Source organism: Lissotriton helveticus, chromosome 7, assembly GCF_964261635.1.
Source record: "Lissotriton helveticus chromosome 7, aLisHel1.1, whole genome shotgun sequence".
In the NCBI taxonomy this organism is placed as follows: domain Eukaryota; kingdom Metazoa; phylum Chordata; class Amphibia; order Caudata; family Salamandridae; genus Lissotriton; species Lissotriton helveticus.
Window position 1 is genome coordinate 1,536,071,378 of NC_136068.1, and position 23,660 is coordinate 1,536,095,037.

At 42.8% G+C, this 23,660-nt stretch overlaps 1 protein-coding gene across 1 annotated transcript in view; it reads left to right on the forward strand.

Moving 5' to 3' along the window:
- Positions 1 to 23,660, forward strand: part of LMTK3 (lemur tyrosine kinase 3) — a 207,777-nt gene that overhangs the window by 59,374 nt on the left and 124,743 nt on the right. Inside the window, exons 4-7 of the mRNA XM_078650948.1 lie at positions 8,028 to 8,178; positions 10,313 to 10,389; positions 11,070 to 11,188; positions 21,908 to 21,992. Coding sequence (XP_078507074.1) covers positions 8,028 to 8,178; positions 10,313 to 10,389; positions 11,070 to 11,188; positions 21,908 to 21,992 — 432 coding nt within the window. The remainder of the gene's footprint in view (positions 1 to 8,027; positions 8,179 to 10,312; positions 10,390 to 11,069; positions 11,189 to 21,907; positions 21,993 to 23,660) is intronic.

Genomic DNA, 23,660 nt, shown 5'->3' on the forward strand with positions numbered 1-23,660 from the left:
CCCATAAAAGTATAGAAGTCCTTCTGAGAAATCCAAACCCTCCAATTAAAACAATAGCTTTCTTGCAGAAAAGTACTATAAAATAAGTGTGGCGGTAATGTGGGGAAAGTGTGGTAATGTGCCTTTTAAAGCATAGCAGTTTTTTGCTAAGTGCTGTCCCATTAAAGAGCATGAAAAGTAGGCTGGACTATTGCGACCCCAGTGAGAAGCATATTTCACACCATTAAAAGTACAGTACTCCTTCTGAGCGCTACTGGTACGAGGCCATTAAAGGTACAGCAGAGCTTAGGAAGGTAAAGATGGAGTTGAGTCTTCATGACCGTTCTGTTATTCTCCTCCTATCCGAGACTAGCAACAAGTATTGAAAATACAATTGCCTGTTAGTTATACATAGTGTTTATGTCAGCTGCTTCTTCCAATATTTTGGCGGCACAATAAATGAGGAACATGGCACTAATGTGATTTACCAAGGGACACAGAGCCACAGGTCGTTGTCATGCGGACTAGACAGGATTACAACCCAGGTCGTCCCCCTCATCAGTATTCCAAACCTGTATCCTTCTAAGCACGCAATCTTCCAGAATAAAAGATGCAACATTGGTCCACACTCACGCACAAAAGCTATTATACGTTATAGAGAAGTCAGACTGATTGTTGTGTCAAGCACACATCCTCCGCCTGTTTCTGACTTCTTTTAGGGTCATCTATGTTTTGCTCTGAACCACTACGGCCAGACCTTGTAGATCAGTCTCTGCTGCTCTGAATGATATTTCAGAAAAAATGGAGGCTGAGTTGAAACACCAACTCTAACAACCTCAATCAATCAATAAATCAGGTTTCTTGTAGAGTGAGACTAATCACCCATTAGGGTCTCAAGGCGCTGTGGGGTGGGGAGATCTGCTGTTCAGTCAAAGAGCCAGATCTTGAGGTCCTTCCTGAATTGAGGCAGTGACAACCATCCGTAACACCGGATCGCTGAACATAAATTAAATGACAAATGGCACCCTAACTGAGAAGGCCATCTCCCTCTTGTGACTGGGAGGCAGAAGGGAGTAAGCGGCACATGCTTTCCCTGTGGAGACACACCGTGAGGGCACACCTCTACTGTTTTCGCCCGAAAACTCTACCTGTCCCAGGCACATTTAAGGGGTCACATGTCAGTGTGATTTGTCCAGACCCTATCAGGCTCCACCCTCCACGCACTTGTAGATATAGCTAAGTGGACCACCATCAACCGTGCTGCCAGGACGGAGAATTGAAAAGGATGTTGGCACATGTAATACAGCTCAGTAGGGATCAGACGCATCTGACCTTCAGAATAGCTGAGGCAGATTCACTTAATAAAGTCTAAAACATGTAAAAAAATATACAGACAACGCAGGAGGGTCATGAATTCCACGTGTGCCTGGTCTCTGCAGAGTTCTTGGAACGGAATGGGCCATGCTTGGCCTGGACTGGAAGATTTGGGTTTAGGAAATTAACGGATAAGGGGAGTTGCCTGAAATTCCTCGCAGAACCCTGAGCTGGTGGGTCCAAAAATCTCATATAGCTGCTTGACTGTGCCAATCTAAGCACTAAATGTAATTACCTGGCTGTGTACGAACCCAGCTGCAATTTAGAGTTTGGGGTGTCCGTTTGGGGTACAAACTAGCTAACTCTGGCTCCCTCCATGTAATCTTTTTATACACGCATTCCTCTTACCCCTCGCTACTGTTAAGATGAAGGGGCTGTTTTAGGAACACCCTCTGTGAAAGATCTACTTTCTTTGGCTTGTTCTACCACCTTTGGGCCATTAGACATGGCCCAAGCACTGGCTGTGTGAATGACAGAACTGAGACTAGATGGGAAGTGTCCCACTGATAGAGACAGGGAATGATCTGCAGTGTAAACAAAGCGACCACATTCTATGGCTGAGGCTTTAGACATCACAATTATCTCATTCATTTCCATATTGGTGAAGTGGTTCTACAAAAATCATTCTGAACACAAGCATACAATGTGAAAATGAGAGTTTGTTTCTAACTATATTAGGGCCAAAATGAAACACTGCCGTGGAATTCTTCACAACTCTAATCCAGATTCTTTTGTGTGGGCCAATCACTGGGACGCAGCTACTGAAAAAAACCAGATTCGGAGTAGAGCGAAAAGTTTTATTTGCATTTGATATGTGTTGTTTTTTTAATTTAATTTGGGCTTTAAATTACATTTGTAATAGGACTGTGCACATTTTTTTTTACTTCGGTGAGGTCTCTGGGAAATTTTGCAACTTTGTCAAGGTAGCAGAGAATTTTTTTGGTTTTTATCTCTGTGACTTATGTGGCAATTTATGTCACCCATATCGTATTTAACATTAACAAAATGATTCTGCATAACGCATACTTGGGGGGAAAAAACGTTTTTTTTGCCAATTTGTTCAGAAAAGAGTTGCAAAAAGTTATCTTGCAGAGAATAAACCTACATACTTTTTTCAGTGTGACTGAAATTTGTAGTGGTATGTGTTGAAAATTATCTTGTAATAGATAAAAAACACTCGGACGAAGGCCAGATTGCATGCAGAGCAGAATGTGAGCACAAAAACCTCGTGCTGCAAAAATATCGTAACCAGAATATCGACTTCCAAAGTATAAACATAGATTTAGTATTTTGAACTTGATATCTGTGTACCTTGAAGATGTATATTTGTCAATGCAGATGCATGTGGAGTTAAGCATAGTTAATCTATGCTTGCCTATGCATTCTAACCTTCACAATATGTTGTTTGTCGATTTCCTGGCTATGATATTCTGGTAATATACCAAAGACCAATGTAAACCAACAAACTTTGAAACTTTGGCCAAGAGTTAAAATCGAACACTTTATGCAACTTTGCTAAAAAAAAATATAAAGTCAGCCAGTGTGTATGTAGTTGACAGAGGAATGAGGCTGCTTTTACAGCCATTGTGTTGGACTGCAGTGGTGGTAGGAAGGAACATATAGTGAGAGCGAGAGAGCCCTTGATAGATAATGTTAACAAGATATGGATAAAAGGCCAGAGGTATCATTAAAATCGTGAATTAGTAACTCATCAACATTCATGAGCTAGAAATCATTTAATTGTCACAATGTATTGATGTATACATTGCAATCGAGGTGGGCGAGCCGCTAAAAGCTCGAGCCAACTGATGCCAGATGCTGGGCTCTGGTTCGGCTCGAGGTCCACTTGGAACTTCGAAATTAAAGAGAGCTGAGTTTTCATGTGGCTTCTGACTGCCACCCTCACTCTACCCTCGTGCAAAAAGTAAAAAACGAAGCTTTAACATTTGAGGTAAAAAGGAGAGACACATAGATACCCATTTAGTGGCTGATTGTACAATGTGAAACCAGATAACCTGGAATTAATCCCAGCTTCCCCGCCTAAACAAACTGTGTGATTTTAGGCAAAAAGTATGTTTCTCTAATCCCCTGCTTTCTTTATTACCTCTCAATGAACCTATAGTGTGACATATTGATGTCAAAGCTGCTACATGTTAAAGAAATGTTCTTTTTAATGCTGAAGAGACTTTATAATATTTTATGTAATGTTTTTTGCATGATTTATAAAGCAAACATTTCCTTGGCTCGGCTTGAGCACAGGCTCTTAGACCCGAGCCATACCCTTGACTCGGTTCTGACTCGGTTCTCCCCTGTCAGTATGCTGGATTGTCCACTTTCACTTTGCAAATACCACTGGCAACCGTAACTTGGATTTCTCTTTCTTCATTGTACAAAGTCTACCAATTTGGCAGGGCCACTTCTGCGGCTGAAGAGCCAGTTTCATACTTAACGCCCAATGTGTATCACTCATGAATCTTTAGCATACACAGATTCATACTTCAAGTAGTGAAAAGATAAGTAACACACTCTAGTGATATATCCAGCATTCTATAGAGAGCTGGGACTTCATTTAGAGTGCAGGATCAATGGAAAATCCTCCAATTTGCAGAGGATTTTATTGTTTCCACTAACTTTAAGTAATGTCCACATTCCCTCTCTGGAGGAGGTGGGGATTGGGTGAACTGGGCCATAGGCACATACATGTGAGTATAACAAGTAAGGATGTCAACCAAGTTTCAGGATATCGACAATTTGCATAGTTTAAAAAGAAAGTCGAAAAAACTCAAACTTGTAGATTTTTGCCAGAAAGTTTCCTTCAAAAATCTTTTGTGTTTTGCACTAGAAAATTCTATTGAAATGAAGTAAGGTAAAGTATACACATTTTACAACCTCACACATTTCTAATATTGTATACCTTCTCCAAAGCTTAAATGTACTCTTCTATCACCCGCTTGGAGTGTCTGTTGGCCTTGTCTCAGGATTCTAGGGGCATATTATCAAGTAAGGGCGTACATTATCGCCGCTTTTATCGGCAGGAAACTGCCGATAAAGCGGCGATAATGGGCTTGATAATATGCTCTATGAATTCCAATCGAAGCCCATGTTAGATGTGAAGACATCTAACATGGGCTTCGATTGGAATTCATAGAGCATATTATCAAGCCCATTATCGCCGCTTCATCAGCAGTTCCCTGCCGATAAAAGCGGCGATAATGTAACGCCCTTACTTGATAATATGCCCCCTAGTGTCGTTTTTCTTTCTCCTTCCTTTCTTCTCTGTTGGTCTGGCTAATTTAGTTTGTAGATGCCTCATAAGCAGGAATTTTCCACAAGTCTATTGGCTAGTGTTGTTTTATAACTTACAATTACTATGTTTTGTATATAAGCACCTTAGATGGTGGATTGTCAAGAAAAAAGGGGTGTCCCAAAATCAAAGTTCTCTAGGCAATTACCATTGACTTTTTTGGAAAGCAATTCCACAAAAACTGCTGAACAGTATAACACCAAAACATGGCAGGAAGCTAGATCCTGGTCCAGAAAGCATGCTTTTTGGGATTTTGTGTAAATCCGTTCTGTAGTTTTTGAGAAATTAATGTTGAAAAATATTTGTATTTCTTGGCAGTTGGGTTCGAGGGATTCTCACAAGAGTGCCTCAACCCACATTTTCAAAATAGAGCATTCTGAATGTCCCAGGGGGCTTTTTTTCTCTTGGGGCAATTTGCTCACACGTGATTCAGGCTCCCACAGGAACGAGTGCTCTGATTGGCTGCCTGAAACATGAGAAAAAAGTACAGGCATCCATTACAGGGCCCAGAGGCTTAGTCCCCTGTCCTGAGTTTAATTTTGACATAAAATATAAGAGGACAGGGTAGGGATACCATGCCCCCAGGCCCTGTTCTGACTCCCCCTCCACCTCCTCCCCCTGGCCAAACTATATATATTTACAATTTTAAAAAGCTGCGATGCCACAAGACTCCTATTGGGTCACTGCTTTAAAACAAAAATGCCTGCCAGCATTTTATAGTTCAATATTAGACCCCGAGGGCCTTTCTTAAAAGTATCTGGGGAAGGAGCATGAGTGTGACCCCACCCCGTGAGCCAGTTCTGACACCAGGGACCCCATTCCCCAGGGCCGAGTACTTGGAAGAAGGGGGTGCATATGTCCCCCACCCTATGCCACTAATGGGCCAAGGAGACCCCATCCTCTGGGGCCAGATTTGCACAAACTGGGGAGGTGCCGTACGCCCCCCTCCCCTTTATTAAATAGCAGGCCCCTGAGGGATGGAGTCCCCGGGTCACATAGTAGTCCAAGTAGGGAGGCTGCTCTCCCTCTCACCTTAAAATATATGTTTTGGCCACGGAGGATGGGGTACCAGGGCTATTGTTGGCTTAGGGAGGGGGCTGCTTGTCCCTACCCTTCATTTAAATACAGGCACCAGGGAGGGTGCCCGAGGGCGGTCATATATTTGCTGTTCTACAAAGAAGGTTCAGAATATCTAAGTTTTCAACATCCTACGGAAGGTAAGACATGATTTACAGTTCCTTAAGTTATTCGGTAGAGAGTTCCAGAGCTTAGGACCCAGAAGGTGAATAAGTGGCCCTTCATCCGGTTTAAGCGAAACATGGGAACACCAAACACAAACTGGGTCGAGGATCTTAGTGGCCGAGTGGGCAGATAAAGAGATACTAGTTCCTGTATGTAGCGTGGTCGAGGCCAAATTTAGCCTTGAATATATAGCATAGTGCTTTGAATTCAAATCATTTGGCCACCTTAAACCAATGAAGTTCTTTAAACAAATGAGAAACAGCAACATATCTGGGGAAGAGGTAAAGCAGTCTAGCAGCGGTGTTCTGAACAATTTGTAGGCTCTGTATAGATGACTTATCAGCACATTGCCGTACTCCAGGTGAGAAATGATCAATGCCAGAATTGCGGTCTGCTGATCCGCTAAGGGAATACGCCACAGATTCTTCTTCAACCATTTAAGGACTGCAAAACAAGTGGCCTTTACCTTAGCTATCTGTGGCTTCATAGAGAGCTTATCAAAAAGAAAGCCCAGGTTGCTTACTTTAGATACTTGGGTGGGAGGGGTCCCTAGAAATTCCGACCAGTGTTTGGCACCCCAAATGGAGCAGTTGTTGCCTAGAACTAGTAGCTCGGTGTTATCACTGTTAAGCTTAGGTGAGTTTAGGTACAACCAAGCCGCAATTTTCATCATCCCCAGATGCTGTAAAGATGTATCGTGTCTCTGTGCCGAGGATAGGTTTAAGATGATCTGAGTATCATCGGCATACGAAAACAGGGTAAGTCTACAAAGGACGAACATAGATGTTGAACAGAAAAGGAGTTTAGAATGGATACTTGCGGGACACCTGAAGTCAAGGCTTGTGTTTGGGACCTCACGTTAGATGAAAAACACTTGAAACGTGCAGTCTTTTAAAAAGGAGCGAAGCCACCTAGGGGCTGAATCTGTCATGCCTATTGACTCCAGCCTATAAACCAGGATAAAGGGGGACACCCTTTCAAAAGCTGCGCTCAGGTCCAATAAAATAAGGGTATTGTCTCAGATGTTCAGTCATTACCAAAAAGGTGGACTCAGTGCTGTGCCCATTGTCATGACATTATCATTTAAAACAACATAATTATTATAAGGCTGTACATGGTGGAGGTGCGTGTTATAGTTACCCAGGGCACGAGTTATAGTTACCTGGGGCACGTGTTATAGTTTCTTGAGATAACTATAACTGGTGAATTTCAGTGGGTTTTTGAGTTTAAAACGTCACGTTGTCATTGAAATTTTCACCTGTTAATGTCACGTTAGCCTTTGTTTTTGTAGTGAATATATGTATATTTTGTATATTTTGTTTTTTTATTTGTTTGTTTCTCCTATCTATTTTCTCTTTTTTGTTACTTTTTATTCCCCATCTTTCTCTTTAATTATTTATTTTATGATGGGTCCATGTCCCACTTTTTTGTTTATTTCTTACTCTCTTTCTTTCTCATAAACCAGGATTTGTAAAAAAAAATGAGTGGTTTTTTATTTCAAGATATAAATTAATCTTTAAAACGCAAGTGTTAGGGAGTTATGGGACACAATAAAAATATTGTGGTTCATTCGTGATGTTGACAGCAGATGACAAGCAATAATTGTTCTGCTACCCTTATACATCGTTGGTGAACAGCACATTTATGTTGCATTCTTAAAGAGTGAGGGACTAATAAAACGCAGGCAGAAAAAGGCTGAGCTATATATATATAGACAAATTAGGTATATTCACCTCTGGCTAAACTAACCAAGAGATACTTAATTTTGAGGTCTAATATTTCATTTAAAAGGCTTGCATCATTTTACATTCAAAATGTTGCCACTTTGACAAGGAAAGTTCTCTTTAAGTTTCTGGACCTTACAATTCAAACTGCTTGTTTATTTTTCTTCATAGCCTACTTTAGTCTTGTTACTCTCTTCTTCTATTTTCGAGACAGTTCTTCAATTCTTCTACTTTCTTGCTGTTCCATGATACTGTTTACAGTGTCCTGTTTTTCTGTACCCTCTCTGATGTTATTTGCTTCCCCTTTTGCCTCCCTCTGCCTTTCCCTCCCTTGTCCCCTTGCTTACCTTTCCCCATAATCTCCTTGAGTGGACATTCTCTCGAACCTCCTCTCTATCTTCCAGGAATTTGAGAACCCGGATGGGGAGGAGTTCTCAGGGGAGTACACCCCACCTGCCGAGGAGACCTCCTCTTCACAGTCCATTCCTGATGTGTATATTCTCCCCCTCTCCGAGGTGTCGCTTCCTGACCCCAACCCTCAGCTTCCAAAGTCAGGTACTCGCTTCCAGCAGCTCCACCCCTGTATGTCCTTCTCCTGCCCATCACTTGCTGTATCCATCAGAGATTCCATCTTCTCTGTCTTTCCATCTTTCACTGGTTCTAATTGCTTCTATTTTTCGTCATCTGAATCACTCTACATCTTCTTGCTACATCTTGTGTCTCACAAAGTTCAAATGCATATAGACAGCTATATGAAGTCATCTATCCTTCATGCCCTGTTTCCATGCATTCATTCACTAGAATCCAAATGTAAAAATTTCATATTTGGCATCATTTCCAATGTCAACACTCAGTTTCCACCATGATTTTCTGAATAAATGAAATTCTGTTGGTATGTTGTTCGTGACTAGGGCAGTTCTACTGCCAGTTCTTTCGTAGTGGATGTGGAGTGCAGTGAACTGAATCCGTTCAGAATGAAACTTGGGAGTTGACATGTATGTTGATTGAGTAACAATGAAATTATCCTAGAGAGATGGTTGGAAACACAATGCTTCTTCTCTGCTAGGAGTTCTCTTGGGTAATTTAGCTCATACCCCGTATTAGCAAGACACCATATTTTCTATCACTGATTTCTTTTAACAAACCAGTGTTTTCTTTAGTATTTATTCATTGGTAACAATAAAACCAACTGAACTACAAAACAATGATTTGTGAAAGGAGGAAAGCCCACGAATAGACACTAGCGGCACTATTAGGTATAGGACGCACTTTCCCTGTTTGTACCATGGTGCCTGGGGGCAGTGCATTCAAGTGAAACACGGAGTGGCTGCTTCAAAGTGGACTGCACTTTAATAGAGGGGAGAGAGATCCTCTTGCAGGTGGGTGCAGTTAGTGACTGCACCCATCTGCAAGGGGATGTCTGGGGGGCCCATAGGTCCATGACCCTCTCCAGAGGGCTTCAATCAAGGGGCGCACTGACAGTGCACCATGTTTCTGGGCGTACTGTCAGCACGCCTCCTGACAGCTTCTTCACCTCTGCGCCCACATCCATAATATGGCACGGGTGCAGAGGTAAAGCGATTCCCCCCTTTGCATCGGGCCATGCTCCCTTGCAAATGAGGGAATGCCCTCTTGAGATAGCGCTAGTGCAACATGTGCAACAGGTCTAGCTGTAATACAGAAGGGGCCGCACAAGCTTCTGCAGCGACCTCTATAAAATGGGCCTAGATTTCTGTTTGTCTTGTTGCCGTATGGTCACTAATACAATCTAGTAGGCTCTTCTGCTATAAACACTCCATAATCCATATGGACAATCAAAATGGAAAACACACCCTTCAAAGGAGAAAGCCTATGTAAGTGTGGTTTGTAGCAGAGCATGGACGACTCATCCACTGATAGAGACAACCACTGGAGCTGTCTGCAAGAGCACTTATCATAAGCAAACACTCATCATTAATAGCAGAAAAACCCTACATCTGTCAGAAAAGAATCAGGTGAGCCTAAGCTTACTTAATTGCTTGGAGGAATAAAAGATAGTAGCCATTTTCCTTCACGAGAAGAATGCTACTTCAGTTTAAATTGCACCGAAGGATGGTAGCCCATCGCTTAAATGAGATAACTTTGCTGAGCCTTCTTTAGAAGCATGCAATGTCCCCATGGTTCATAGGGCAGTGTAACCTTGTTACGAGAGGAACATCTGTCCAAAGACTAAGAAAGCACTAGATTACTTAATGTTCCACTCACAATAGACTACAACCACAGCCTCTATAGAAAGGCTTACATGCTCATCAATCTGCATATTAATACTAATTTTGAATAGTTGGTTGTTTTCGTAGGATAGCCACAGTCCCAAAACCACCTAAGCCAAAGGTGAGTTGGCCTGTTGGTGTATTGAGGGATGTTTTCCAAAGGCCGATGCCTCTGAAAGGCCTGGAGGCCTGGGATGGAGCGAGTCAGTCACATCAGTTCTAGATCAAGTCCAACAAGTGATTGACTCATCCGCAGTTCTCCAAGCCATTCAGAATCAGGAAGCTGTTGAGAAATGTCCCAAATGGCATTCACCTTCATCAACCTGCTTCCATCAGTGATCAAGGACACTTTATGGTGGGTCGTCATATCTGTGGACACCCATTATGAAGAGTAATGAGGTCCGGTGGCGCTATTAACAAACTGTCCCTTGACTTTTCAGGTCTGGTGAAGCAGCCAGGATTCAGCCGCCAGGACCTCAGCTATCTGCAGGAGATTGGGAACGGCTGGTTTGGCAAGGTCTGTACATCTTACAAGAACTCTCGGCTCTTGCCATTGGATTGTTTTGTGCTGGTTGAGGGTGGAATTACTGTTTAGATGCATAACAAGAAAGTGGTTGAGCTGTGCCCAAGACCCCAATGAAACAGAAAAGTCTTCAAATAAACAAACATAAGAGTAGAGGCTGGCCTGGGATAGAAAGAGAATGGGAAAGAGAGAAATAGAGACAGAGAGAGGTCTAGAGATAGAGGGAGATGGGGCATTTTGAAGTATCGGGTATAGATTAAGTAGATGAAAGGTTTTGAGAGGGGTGTGTGTAGAGCCTAGTCTGAAATGCAATGGAAATATGGCCCACTCTGGAATGGGCATCACTTTTGGAATATTAGCCCAGTAGATATTTGCTGTTTCTAATAACACACATTTTTCTCCATCGTCTGTGTGCAGCGTACGTTGTCTCTGTGCTCAGTGTTAGTGGGCTCTTATTTTACGGGCTGTGTATCTTTAAAGGCAGTATTACCAGGGCTAAACTTGGCTTCAGCTTTTAGCGCTATTAAGTTCTCTTGTTTTTGCTATACAACCACCTTCTACCAAACAAGACCGAGGGAACACTATTTCATTGGCAGGAGAATGCCATTCAAGATATTGTGTCTTCTCGCCTCATTGCTGTTGCTTCATCCTGTCTGCCTGTCTTTTCTTTTTAGGTGATTCTTGGTGAGATATTCTCAGACTACACTCCTGCCCAGGTGGTTGTAAAGGAGCTACGGGTCAGCGCCAGCCCTCTGGAACAGAGGAAGTTTCTATGTGAAGCGCAACCTTACCGGTAAGGCACTTCGTCTCACCGACCTACCTGTAGGCTATTTCATGGAGTCAGGCTGGGCTAGAGACTCTGTTAGGTCTGCCAGTGACCTTATTTGAGATGTTTTAGACAACCCCTCCCTTAGTTCAAAGAAGTCACTAAACACAACAGGGGTATCTAGAAACCATTATAATGCGTTATTATAATTAAAAAATGGACTAATTGCAACAATTTATTATCTAAAGCGAGAAAAAAAAACACCCAATCTCCACATATTGTCAGGTTGTGTCGCTTTATCAGCAGTTTAAGTTCATAGCATATTACCCATTCATTCTTCGCAGTTATCCCTCAGCTCTGCATTCTCCTGTCTCACCAACAGCTAAAACATGTCACAGTTCTGTCATTAAAGTTACTAATGTCAACATAGGCCATACCGAATATATCGTTTCCTCTATGCACAATGGTAGAAAAAGAGTAATACAGAGTGGCGCTTTATCTTGAACAATAAGAAATCCTGGTGTCTGCTCATACTGTATACCTCCGGCCATCCACAAAGGACCAGACACACCATCAGTGTGGATAAATAACTGTGAAGTCATTCACTAGAGAAGCAGAAAGCAGGAGGTCTACATTTATCAGTCTTGGTAAAACTCTATCTCACCGTTCTTTAAAATGAAATCACCACCAATAAACATATGCAGTCTCCCCTTTGTATTTCCAGAATTTAGCATCTTCCTTTTAGTATATTTGATAAAACTTACATATTTTGCCCACTTTTCAAAGGTTTTTGCAAGATGTCTTTATGGCGTAAAGGACAGTGAACACGTCTTTATTCTGTTCCCAGGAACTGTTGAATACAAAATGTGTAAATGGTGAAATCTTAAGCACAGTATTTACTTATGGTTCAGAACGCAGGATAACATCGAGATGAAACTAGTCCTAACGGGAACTGCACGAAGACATAAAAATGCCCGAAAAGACAACAATTCATACAATTTACATTTCCACTAGACACGCTAGATGATGCAGAAATTATTGATGTATTTGAACTGTTCCTTCATATGTGGCTGGACACGTGTGACCTTTTTGACGGAATTAGAACGACGTGCGCCTTTCATGCCCCATCCTAATTGTGGCTCGAATGGGGTCATACAAATCCTTTTGATTCCGAAACACTTTTTGACTCATAAAAGAGCTTTTGCAAATAGCAAAAATGAATTTTGCTGTGGCATACCATATGATTTTGTTATTTTGTTTAGTTGTCCATTGCAAAATACTTTAGTACATCAAGCCCTTTGTACTTTGCAGCAGGCTCCTGTGAGGCGTACATGGTTATGGGGTTATGGAAAGGAATGAGACAGGATATATGTGCAAATCGGATTCTCCACTAGTGTCTGGGTTCCTTTTTCCGTAGCAGGAATCTGCTTAAGAATAGACCTTTTGCATGCAGACAAAATAGACGGGGGAGATATCTAGGCGTGAGAGTTTTATTCTCCGAAATAACTGTAAGCTGGGTTTGCATTTTTTGGTGAGTGGAATTTGGGATAGGTGTTGGGAGTTGCTGGGTGTAAGGGACAAGGGAGTAGCCAGAAAAATAAAATACCCCCACCACTCCATTTCCCGATTCCCGAATGAGCGAGGAAGAGGAGTGAATTCGTTTTTTTTTCTTTGAGTTTCTTTTTTTCATTCATTCTTAGTATTATTTGACCCACCATTTGTTATTTTTTTTAAAAAAAGTTTTCCCTCTTACTTTTCTTCTTCTAATTTCACTATCTTTATTTTTATGTATCTTTCTTTCTTTGTTTCTTTCTTTTAATCGTTTTTGCACTTTAACACCTTTCATTCATCGTGCCATCTTTCGCTTTTATACCTTGCTTTCATCAGTATTTTTATCTTTTCTTTTTTCCTAGCTATCTTTTGTTTGCAGATTTCATTTTTCTTACCTGTTCCTTCCGTCTATACTGTTTCTTCAATTTAATTCAATTCAAAAGTGCTTTATTCGGTATATATAAATATAACCATATAGCAACAAATACAGAATAAAAATTGCATGTGCATCATGAATTTTACATCAAACCCTAATTTATCAAGTATCAAATACAGCGTAATGTGCTCCTTATTGGTTCTGGGGGGCGCGTAACAAGGGATTTAGTTTTCATGGTAAAAACATTTGTCATAAAAGATAAGTGTCTTGACGATTTGATATGGCACAACAATCATAAAATGCGATAGCCGAATGAATCAAATGTACAAGTTTGGCAAACACAATGTAAAATACTCATTTTCAAGTACATGTGCAAAATGGCAATAACAAAGTGCGTATAGGTTAAAAACAGTGTATGCCTTCATATTAAAATACATGTGCAAACTAATGTTAATAAAGTGCATATGAGTTAAAACCATGTATTAAATTCATACAATGATTGATTTCCGTACAAATATGCATTTTAAAATATATGTAGCCACATGGAAACAAATGTCTGGGCTCCCTAAATTAAACATCATCTGCATTGCTTTCTTGGTGCTACGTATATCATATTTTAAAAAGATGGGTTTCAGATAAAATTTCCTGTAAGGAATATAAAATTTACAAAACAACATAAAATGACAGCTACTCTGCTTTGAAATGCTGTCACAGGGGCATAAACATGAGCCATGCTGCTTGATCAGTGGGAATGCTACTAGATGGTGCACAATTCCTAGGCGTAAGCGAGTTAAAGCAAAGCGATGAGAGCTTTTGGTAACAACAGTAAGGTATGACTGAAAGCCTTCGTTAACATTGTACTCTAAGTAAGAGTTGAACGTACTTTGTTTTACATATTCTGTCATTCTGGTGCTTCTTTTAGGGTTCAGGAAGGTGACTTTAAGCTTTTTTTTTGATAGACCTGCCCCCATGGTGGGTTCTCTGAAAACATCAAAATCATAGAGTGTTTTATACCAGGATTGAATATGGCATAACCAGGGTATATTTGAGCGGTGGTCGAGCTTTAAACAGTCAATAATCACATCCTGAGTGAATTTTTTTTTTAAACCTTTATTGTACAGAAGGCGCGCACAGATACGGGCCTACAACCCACCGGGCCGGCCACCACAATTAAGAGACATACGAGGCAATACAGAAGAGACAACAGGATTTCTAAGTAGCTCATATGAAAGGCAAAGGCAACAAGTCTCTAAGTCGCCATCACGGACAGGATAAAAGTAGGTTAATTTTATAATAGAAAAAAGGGTGTCACAGGATAATGACAATCTGTAAAGTCCGGAGGGCCGTGGTGGGCCGTGAGCAAGCCGAAGTCTCGAATACAGGAAAAGACCAACAGAGCAATACATTTTGGCAAAGGCAGAACGTGAGTCCCACATCAAGAACAATCGCAATCGCTGCTCAGCACCCACCCACCACTACCAGGGCACATAATAATAAAACAGCGAAAAATACGCTTACAAAACTAAAAGCCCTCCGTTACAACAACCCAAGGGAGGAAAAGAAAATGGGGTGGGGAAAGGGAAAAAAGGGGAGGAAGGGGACATTAAAAAAGGGGAGGGGGAAAGTGAGGGCGCAGCGTCAGTGCACGCCCCCCACGGCTAACAAAGCACCCAATACTAATTCGGCACATGGAACTAGTGGCAACAGGAGAAATGAGTGCGTAGTAAACCGTGACAGCAGACATACCAAAAGGGCCATGCCAGCACAAACACCCCGGGGGGCTACGTGCCGACACCGCGCCACGAAATTAGGGGATACATAAGAGCCATAGAACCAAAAAGGGGAACAGGGAAAGATACAATAAACAGACCCTCCCACCACCCCGCACAGCCCACCCTGCACCCCTGCAGAAGGCTATGGCCTACCCCCCAGCAGTGTGCCTGTCGCCCTAATTAGAACCCGAAATATAGAGAAATATAAGAAAGAAAGAATCACTTAGATTAAAAAGGGGGGAAGGGAAAACAGGGAAAAACAGCGGGAGAGGAGCCACATAATCAAAACCCCTTCAGCTCCCACCCCCCCGCACGAAAATACTCAGAGCCCACGGGAAGATAATAAACACACGGATAAGCTCCAGGAACGTAAAGACGTATCAAACATAATCATACAATTATGAACGGATCACCCAACCATACCACAAAATAACAGTCCACAGAGGCAAGATCAGCTCAACCCTGTCCTCGTTTTTCGCAAACTGTAATCGTCCAGCGCACCAGGAACCAAATCACATAAAACAGGAGGTGAATAACAGGGAGTCGAATCAAAAATACACTCAAGTTGTAGCGATCGTGACCCGGATGATCCAGAAAGTACAATAACCACTTCAGGCAAAGCAGGCAAAGTTCCGATGAGAATACGGAGAAAGCCGGTCCAGCGGCACCGTCACAGGATCTTCGTACGGCCATGTGAGGCAAAAGAGGCAAAGGAGACCCATCGAGGTCGGTCCAGACGGGATCCAGCCGGGGAACCTCCGGAGCAGAAGGAGGCACAGGACGAAGAAGGGCAGCGGACCCCCGTACATCCACACCAACAGCAGCCTCCAGGTCCACGACCCCAAGGAAAGTTCCAGCAGCACACAACAGGGATGAAGCCGCACAAACCGAGGGGGGTCCGGCAGGCCCAACAAAGGGACCCCCCTCCAGGATAGCGGTCGGTGCGGTCATGGGTGCCCCCCAGGAGCGCAGGGCGGCGAGGATGTCGCGAAGTGTAGGCTCACCTTTACAGTATTCAGCAAACGTGCCGCGCGGCGGACCCGCATCGTCGGTCCCCGCAAGGCCGAGAATCATGGGGCCGGCCGCCATCTTAGGAGCCCGGCGGGGCCGCTGCGAACACCGACCCCCGCCCGGGTATCAGCGGGGCAAAACAGGACACCGGCAACCACCAGCGGAAGTGCCACCAGGGCAGGAAGGGGAGCCACCAGAAGAAGGCGATGCGCCGGCACCCCACACGCCGCCGGCACCGTTCTCCGAGTCCGGGCGGAGGAACTCAAAATGGCCGGGCCGGAGAACAAAGGGGAGACGAGCCAGATGTACGGTTAACCCCGTCCATGGAAGTCAGCTCCCCAACACCAGGCCGCAGGACCGCCGGACCAGGCCCGGGAGGCCGCAATCGGTCTATTAGCACATCGGCCCCTCCGACCGACTCCACACCACCACCAAGGGCCGGCCACCGCGCCTCGTCCAGCCCGGGCGCCGCCAAGGAGTGCCAGGCCCGGCCGCTCCGGAGGCCCCGAAGCAGACAGGGACGTAACTCAGGATCCGTGACACCCAGGAATCACCGGAGCAAACGGTAAGTGCCTGTGAGTTATCGTCGTTCCACTGCACATCGTGGAATACTTCCCGGGGCAGGATAAAGTACAGGATATTTGTTGCAGTCAGGAGAGTGATCGGAGCCGAGCTAAAACGCGGCCATCTCGGACGCGAGCTTGGCTCCTCCTCCTGAGTGAATTTTGTTTCTTCTTTTGACCACATTGAACGCCATAGGGCCAGGGGGCGTAGGGCAGCCAGGTCCTTAGCATAGTTTAAGCCCACTTCCCTATGTGTTAACTCATTTGAGGCCGGAGCACAAAGCAGTCGTTTCAAGAAGGCATTCGCTTCATACTGGATGTGGTTACCACTCTAAGTATGATAGCCCCATATCCCTGCCCCATACAAGGCTGATGATATGCATCTGGAATTATAGATAGACACCATCTCTTGTATTCTACGGCCACCTAATTTGGCCGCGAATCTAAAAACGCTACTGGTATGCCTGACCATTTTAAAACGAACGCTCTCCTGTTCGTTAGTCCACCTTCCATCTCCTGAAAATGTAATACCCAAATAGCAGAACTTTTTTACAGCTTCCAATTTCTCCCCATCTAAATAAAAGGTCCTATTCTTCCTTGTCTTCCTTCCGCATGAAAATATAAATGTCTTTCCTTTATTGATTATCAGCTTTCTATTTTCTATGAAGGTCTGAAACTTATTAATTAGACATTGCAGACCGTTTTGGGTCTGGGAGAGTAGGACCGCGTCGTCTGCGTATAAAAGGATTGGAATGGGGTTACCGTTTATAATGGGGGCATCTGCTTGGTTTGTTCTTAGGATTTGATCAATATGATTTATGAACAAAGAAAATAAAAGAGGGGCAAGAACACATCCTTGTCGAATGCCTCTGTTGATTCTAAAGAAAGGTGTGCATTCGCCAGCAGTACAGAATCTAACTTTGCTGGACAAGTTTTCATAGAGTCTGGCCAGGAAGTAAATAATTTCAGTAGGGGCGCCCATTTCTAGTAAAACTGGCCATAAGAGCGAATGTTCCACCAGATCAAAAGCCGAGCTTAAGTCAGCGAAACACAAAAATAAATTGCCTTCTTTGGCCTTTGTGTATTTACTAATGATTAGTTCCAGGTTCACTCACTGCTCCATTGTTCCCATCCCCCTTCTGAACCCGTACTGCACTGGGGATAAGATGTTATTTTCCTCAACCCAGGCTTCCAGTCTCTCTAAAAGGACTCGGCTAAGAATTTTAATTGACAAGTCCAGAAGCGAGATGGGGCGGTAGTTACGTGCCTCTGACCTGGGGCCTTTCTTGTAAAGAGGTACGATAATAGACTGGCCCCAAGTTGGTGGATGCCTATCTTCTATGGCAGCATTAAAATAACGTGTCAGGATAGGTGCCCATAAATTCATTTCATGTTTGTACCTGGTGGCCAGTGAGATCTTATAATTGTGGCGCTCCTCTCTAATTTTTACTATGTCTCTGGGCTTGGTATCTAAAGCTAGTTTAAGTTTGTTTAGTGACTGAGCACAATTCTTATCGAACCAGACCACTTGAATTTTCCTCAACTTTTGGCTCCTGACTGTAAGTGAGTCGTCAATCACTTTAGTTATTTTTAAAAAGTTAGTGAGTAAATTACCTGGCGTCACTTTGGAACCAAGACAATAGTCTATTTCCACGCTACATTTTAAGAGTAGTTCCATCATAAATTGGGCGGGGTTGATTCTTACCCACTTTATTCTCATGCTGTTCGATCTTTCTGCTGTGATCCCTTGAACGGGTCTTCCATGAGCATGGGTTTTTCGCCCCCATCCAAATAGTACTAGCGATATGCTGCTATGATCGCTCACGGTCTGCTAGACTACCCATGGGTTGGAATAAACTGATCCATTGGACACCAGAATGTGGTCAATGTTGGAGTAAGCATCCCTCCCTTTAAATGACGGGCACTCTACATTGTTTCTATTCTTTGTGCAGTCTAATAGCTCCAGATCTAATTTAGCAGCTAAATTATTCAAAGCGCTTCCGTAGTTGGTGTGGGGGAAATGATTATAAACATTACTACCTCCGCTATAGTACTACCCTCGATGACCACAGATCCCCTTCAGTGCGTGACTGCATGCTTGAATGTTAAAATCTCCCGCCCAAATTATTACAGGGGGTCACCTATTTGCTCTAGTACTCCCTCTATTGCCCGCTCTATATCTTGTACAATCATACCCCGATTGGCTCCAATGATGTTATTATAGAAGTTAACTATAACTAGGTCCCTGCCTTTACCATGTACCAGGCGCAAAATCTGTGCATACGGGGCCACCTCTACGCAGCTACCAGGGATGAACTCAGTTAAGGTAGTTGATACCAAAGTCAGAAGTCCACCTTTTGCTCTTCCTGCTAAGGGGATTGTTGCATCCACACTATAGGATGTATACCCCTCAACTTGTATTTGGGCTCTATGCCACGTCTCCTGGAGACAAATTATATCAAGCCCCTGTGTAATAAAGGTGTTCCAAAAAGGGGTAGTTAATTTACTGGCAATACCTGCTATATTCCAGGTAATGATGTTAAGGACTTCATCGGTATTGTCCTGTGCAGTGTCATAAGGTGCAACTGTTTCTAGGCTTTCAGCCGAGGTGGTGTCTATGACGGGAGTTACATCAATCTGAACTGTATTGTCAGTTATGTACGAACCGTCAGTTGCTATCATTTCTACTATATCCCCGGCTACCCTATTTATGCCAGATATACCTGTATCGGTTTCAGCCATTCCCATAGTGATAGTTATGTCTGGTGGATGGGGTAATGTGGTTTGTTCCCTCAGTCAATCATTCTCATCCAATGAACCAAACGCCTGAAATCTGTTGTAAGTCGGGATTGTAAAGTTATCCCATGGGTTATATATTTGAGCAAAATCATAGACTGAGTTATATTGGTTGGAATGGGTAGCTCTGTGATGGTCGATTGTCCGTGCTATAGGATATTTCCCTGACTGGCCCCTGTAAAAATAGTCTACAGGTAGTAGGGTTGTGTTATATTCCCGTTTGGAGGGCATCTGTGCATTTAAGATTGAGTCTCTGGCCCAGTCGGATGTACTGTAGTTTATAACTATACAGCCTCCATTTATCTCCTTTTTACTGGGTCCCACCCAACCTACTCTCTGGGTTGATATAATCTGGTTTGCTCCCCGCATTGCTGTTTCTTTTTCATTGCTCTATCCTTTCATTGTCTTTCTTCCCTTGTTCCTTCTTCTTTGCTTTTTTTCCCTTTATCCATATTTATTACGATTTTTTAAATTACTTCTTTCCATCTTGGCTTCTGTCTTTCCTTCTATTTTGTTTTTCTTTCCAGTTTCCATTATTTCTGCTCTCTCTCTTTATCACAGAGTTTGCATGATTTGGCATGAATAGACCCCACCGTTAGCACTATGTGCCGTTCGCTTGTGTATGAGCTTCTGTGTGGGGACTGTTCAATCTTTTGTCAAAGTCAAGAAGGCAACAAATAGCAATTAAACCATTTCATCTAACACAAGCAAGCAAACCTCACACCTCTGCTGCAGCTGGTTCACAACGCAATTGGTGAGGGTGTTTTTTTCTGCAGCACGGCAGCTTGGTCTAGGTAGGGAGGTATTGTTGTGTATGGCATACTGGTCTGAAGAGGCCTCTCGTGTGCTTAGTTTTAGGCACAGATCTGTTCACCTTCAGTGTGCATTTGTTCATTGATGCCTTTTGCATACGCATCTTACATTGCAAAGCTATTGCAATAGTATATTTAAAAAAAAGCACTAGTGCCAATGAGCTCCCCTTGCATTCACTCTATTAATCCCTCACAGGTATCTAGTGGATTAACCAGAAGATGAATAAAATAAAAATCTAAAGGAAACCTTTTACAATCTTCCTCCACTAAAGGTATATGGAGAGGTCTTACAGTACTCAGTTGATTTCTGCACAGGGAATTCCATGGCTCTTAGGTTTTGTCAGTGGTTCTAATGGTGGATGAAGCTTCATGGAATATCCCAAAAGTATAGAAAATCTGTAGATTGGGAATAACCTGTCTTGAAACTGATGAATTTGCTCTGCTCTTTTGCCTGGAGTACCTCACCCTACACTAAATTTGGTAGACCTTTATTTTTCGGAGAATGGCGCAAGAAACTGTTAGGACACATTGTCCCTTTTGAAGCAAGAGTGGATAAAAGGGGTCTTGTGGCAGATTAGTCATGGCAGTTTTGGTGGCTTAGTGGACTAATGCGTCCACTGTAGGTGTCTGTGTTGGATTTCATGGTCACAGGTTCAAATCCTGGTGGGTCCACTCAACCTTTCATCCTTCTGATGTCGAGAAAATGAGTACCGCTGTGTAACAATAAACATCTGTTATTCAGCAGCTTGATACCCTTAGGTGAACATGCGCTTTGCAAATGCACATATTATGGGTGATTGTAATTGAAAGAATCACACTCTTATGAAAAGGAATGTAAATGATATGTAATAATATGAATACAGAATGTGATATAAACGGAACGTGGTGAGTGTGCATCGGACTTCAATCTTTAAAATAATGTGCATTTAAATAATATGTTCATGTTTAAAATTGTGTTAACTGTCTGTTTACTGAAATGCAGTTGATTTATTTACCACCTGTCCCCAGCTATCATATTCCCATATCAATATACTATGCTTTACAAAGAAGTCACTCGGTCGCAAATTCAAAATATATAATAAATGCAATACGTACTGTCTTTTTCATAGGGTTTATTCGTGTTCAAATGTTGTAGTCGTTAGTTGAACTTTGTGGTGGTCTTTGCACCTATGTCTGTTCACTAATAACCTTTTTTAAATATGGCTTCCATGTTTGAACAGAATAGTTGAGATGTGGTCACCTGAGGCCTTGTTTCGCAGTACATTGACCTTCCTTGTCATACTTTGTGAGCCCCTTATAGTCATGATAACACTTAGTCTTCTTTGAAAGCCCAGTATGACATTGTGCACTCTTGTTTAGCTTCCTGTATATGGGATATCCCATGTTTTCCACATGCTTAATGCTGTTAATATTAAGTCATTTTAGAGATAGTCAACAACAATATAGTGGGACACAATCCTGTATCCTACAAGGAAAATGACATATACAAAACACACAAAGACATTTCAGGCAAGACAAGTATAGCTTATCAAATGTAAATTCTGTAAAGCTTAGTACAAACGGTCAATGCACTTTTTTGACACAATGGAGTAATGTGCATGCTGTTTTATATGAAACAGCATGCACATTACTCTCGGAATATAGTTTTGATTCTATTCTATATTTATCCTGCTTACAGCTAACTTTTTAAGGACTAGTGTTCATATGTATAACTGTTTCCCAAGGTCCTTAATTACCTTGAGGGTTCCCTTGTTTTTTCTAGAAATGGAAATAGCCAAAGGCTGAACTTTCATGGTATCATGGCTCTCTTAATGTCCTACAATGTCTGTCTTGTTATGTCTTCTTCTTTCCTTGCTCTCAAGAAGCCTCCAGCACCCTAACATTCTGCAATGCCTTGGATTGTGCACCGAGATTGTACCCCTCCTGCTGATCATGGAGTTCTGCCAGCTGGTGAGTGTGCTAGGAACGTCTGGTTGGGATAGGAGCGGGCGACAGGAGGCGCGTTTTGTATTTTGATTTTGCACGTGCCATGTAATCTTCATCTCTCTGATTCACCGAGACAGTAGTAAATCTTAACTGAAGCGGACTGGCTCTTCGGGAAATCGCTGAATTTAAAAGGAGGATAATTAGACTTCAGGACATGGGAAGCAGTTGTGTTTTTTGTGCTTTGTTAAAATAGGGATAGTTTTTGATGTTTCTAACAGCCAATCATATGACACCTCAAGAGTAGATTTCATAAAGTTCCCTACTTCAAAGCGCTCTTTGCTAAAGAGAGGGATTGATTAATCGATCTGTGCATTGTTTATTAGTCTGCATGTTTATTTTTTATTTTTAGGATACAATAGGAAGACATTATATTTGGAAGCAAAGTGAGAATCCACCTATCACATTTTTTATAAATTCACATAAATATGTCACAGAAGATTCTATGATGGTTTCCTTTGTTTAGTTTTATTGGCCACTTACCAGTGTGGGGTGTGTGACTGCAAGGTCACTTCATCTTCTACCAGAATTTCTTCTTTTCTATTCCATAGATGAAAGAAAGCCAAAAAGGCAAGTTCTCTTGTAGAAGTCTAATTAACAAAGGTCTTAAGTTATTTCAATTTTTCCCCTGGCAGTAGATGAGCCACACAGCTCACAAAAAATCTCTGGATAGTTGAAAAAATGAGAAGTGTGCTCATAGTTAATAAATAAATTACAATATGAAGAGACAAGATGGCGGTGGTGGGGTAAGAGTCACTCTACAGAGCTCCCAAGCCAGTATTCTGTTTTAATGCATCCAGCATCCGTCTCCATCACACAATCCTTGCTGGGTAACCGGGGAGGATGCAGAAGGTTCAAAAGAAGCAGAGAGAGGCACAGGAGACTCTTGCAGATTTGGGCATGCCAAGCTGAGTTCCAGCTATTCTGGGCTGCTTCAGATGGGGCACAGCAGTGCCATGATTAGCAACTGAAAGCTGGATGCCCTCAACACCAGCTGGTAGGGATGGGCTGCAAGCATATGCTCTTACTTGCTGACTGGAGGAGTTGCTGATCCTATCAGGTGGGTCGACGGCCAGCTGAGAGATTGGGTGGAGCTGGAGGTGAATGGAAGCAGCACATGCACAGACTGCTGACTATCAAAGCACCCTAGGGCACTGCACATAGGAGTGTGCTAGGGGGCCAGTTTTGAAGATATCACAGTCCTTTCTTCTAGTAAGACTTAAGTGTGATATTGTGCCGCTTACATTTGACGTTGACTGCACTGGGAATAGATCAAGCTTTTTCAGTGCACTTCTGACATAGTCATGGCACCACACGTTTAAATACAAAGTCATGGCTTGATTTTGAAGTAATTCAGCTCTATCAGGTTCTTTGGGGCCCACCAGGAGGGCGGGGGGGGGGGGGAGGGAGAGACCGAGCACAGATACAGTGTTAAGGTGTGACAAAGGCCGCTTTATTGGAAGCAGGTGCATCCTAAATAACAAAACCTTGGCCTGTGCCGAACAAAACTAAACCTCACTAAATAAGAAATACCTAACCAACCCCACCCCTCCCCTAAATGATTTCCCATCATTCTCCACATAATCACAACATAACCACAACATCCCAACTGCAACATGCCTCCTTACCGACCAT